At 40.0% G+C, this 2,500-nt stretch overlaps 1 protein-coding gene across 2 annotated transcripts in view; it reads right to left on the reverse strand.

Moving 5' to 3' along the window:
* Positions 1–2,500, reverse strand: part of ece2b (endothelin converting enzyme 2b) — a 127,552-nt gene that overhangs the window by 5,394 nt on the left and 119,658 nt on the right. For both annotated transcript variants that reach the window (XM_056473169.1, XM_056473171.1), the window contains 3 exons: positions 2,191–2,301; positions 2,042–2,109; positions 352–542 (listed from right to left, as the gene is read on the reverse strand). In XM_056473169.1, coding sequence (XP_056329144.1) covers positions 352–542; positions 2,042–2,109; positions 2,191–2,301 — 370 coding nt within the window. The remainder of the gene's footprint in view (positions 1–351; positions 543–2,041; positions 2,110–2,190; positions 2,302–2,500) is intronic.

A 2,500-nucleotide genomic window follows, 5' to 3' on the forward strand; every position in this document is an offset into this window, starting at 1 on the left:
TGCTGGAAAACTACTAGCCAAAGTGGCTAGTGATCAAAAAAGTAAATGTCAAGCCCTGTATATCAGTATGTCAAATCTACGATCCACTACTAACATAACTCAACCAGGCCTCGTCCACTAAAGCAGAAATCATTTAAATTCGGGATATAGCGACGTGTCGTGAAAACAAAACACAACTGTGATTTATAATTGATTCGTTTGAGGGAGTTACAAAGAACAGCTCACTTTGAAGAGGCTTTTTGCTGTAATTCTTCATCTTCAAAAGGAAACACTGAAGTGTAGGTGTTAAAAAGCCGACTCCTTTTCTACACCACAACAACAAAACAGCTTAAAAAATGAAATGTGACCCACATGATAGGCAGCTTTCAAGCCGCCATTGTCTGCGATGTTTTCTCCCAGCGTCTGTTTTCCATTAATGTGCTCTCCGTTGATGGTGTACTGTGTGTATTGATCGATCATACACTCGGTGCGGTTCTTGAAGGCCTCCACTGAGGAGTTCTGCCACCACGAGCGCAGGTTTCCATCTTTGTCGTACTCTCGGCCTGCGTAACAGAATTAAGCATTAAAGGGTCATATAATGAACTATCGACTTTTCCTCGAGCTCTCAAAGCATAATAGTCTGATAACAGCACGATAAAATGCACTGCAATTTTCACTACTATTAGGGAGCAGAAATGGCTCATTTTCTGTTCAATTTCTGGATTTGAAAATAGATTTGTTTTGTTAACCGAACACAACATCAAGCATGCTTTGCAGAGATTTGTTAAAAAGGAGGACACTTGTAGAGTAATACATCATATATTTTTGTCGTACTGTAAAGGGGACTGTTTTGTAAGGTGTATTTAAACACAGTTGTTTATTAAGTTTTATTTTTATAATCACACTTGATCAAAACAGTCTGTTGAAACACTTTGATTGACATTCTCCCTTAGTACGTGTCATCAGAGGGGGAAACCCCCACCCATGAGGGTGACAATCTCACCCTCATTAGCATAGGCCGTTAGTCTTGCTTTTGAATCTGCTACTATGCTGAGACATTTGTAGGTCTGCCCTCTTTTGTAAATAGGGTTGGAAGCTCAATTTCCTTTTACAAGTCTTCTAGAGTTTAATAGTAGACTTCAACCATGCTTTAATACTTTTAGCCTAGGGCTTGGCCGATAAACGATAGTCAATAACAACGATAAGCTCTGGACTTTTTTACTCTGTATTGATCTAAAAGCCAGTCACACAGCAGAAATGTGCAACAATGGGAATCTAAAAGTGTGTTAATATTACAGATGTACCGAATTTTCAGAAAATTTAGCGGACGAAAATGTAATTTAGTAGACACTCTAATTTTTGTGGATTCAGTGATTGTTGGGTACTCTTTTAAATCTGGAAGCATAAACAACTTATATCGAAATATATATCGTTATCGTTCAATATGGAAAATAGTTATAGAGATTGCATTTTTGCCATATCGCCCAGCCCTAACTCAGCCAATTTCTTGTTCTGGCAGGGTCTCTTTTAGCTTAGCTTAGCATAATGAATTGAACTGGATTAGACCATTAGCATTTCTTTCAAAAGTTTTCATTTAAAGGTCTTCATTTAAAGGTCTTCATTTTCCTTCGGCTTAGTCTCTTCGTCGCCACAGCGGAATGAACCACCAACGTATCCAGCATATGATTTACACAGCGGATGCCCTTCCAACTGCAACCCAGTTCTGGGAAACACCCATACACTCTCACATGCACACACATACTCTATGGCCAATTTAGTTCAATTCAACTATAGCGCATGTTTGGACTGTTGGGGAAACCGGAGCCACCCAGAGGAAAACCCACGCCAACATGGGGAGAACATGCAAACTCCACATAGAAATGCCAACTGACCCAGCTCGAACCAGCAACCTTCTTGCGGTCAGGCGACAGTTCTAACTACTGAATTACTATTTTCCAGGCCAATCCCACATTACACAACAGACTTATTTTTATTGTTATTTGATCTGCTCAACCACCTAACGTCAATGATTTGACAAAACAAAACTCGGAAGAGTACTAACCTTGGTCATCAAACGCATGTGTTAGCTCATGTCCCATGACCACTCCAATCCCACCAAAGTTTAAAGCTCTGTCAGACACATCAAAACATTACAATTGATGCAGAAAGCTAGTTAGCGACATGCTAACAGTTTCAGCCGCATCTGCTCACTTGGGGTGATCCTGGGCGTAGAACGGGGCCTGTAAGATGCCAGCAGGGAAGACGATGCCGTTCTTGGTTGGCATGTAGTAAGCGTTCACTGTCGGTGGAGTCATACTCCATCTATAGAGACATCACAAATCACACATTATCTTACACTGTAGGAAAACAAATGTGTAAAATTGGTACTTTTAATGCTATAATGTTGACCCTTGTACATTATTTACGCTTATAAGGGGACCTATCATGCACAAAATTGCATTATAAGGGGTTTAAACACAGTTGTGTGGCAACAATCTGTGAATGTAATCAGCTTCTAATT

This window comes from Danio aesculapii, chromosome 15, assembly GCF_903798145.1.
Source record: "Danio aesculapii chromosome 15, fDanAes4.1, whole genome shotgun sequence".
NCBI lineage: Eukaryota > Metazoa > Chordata > Actinopteri > Cypriniformes > Danionidae > Danio > Danio aesculapii.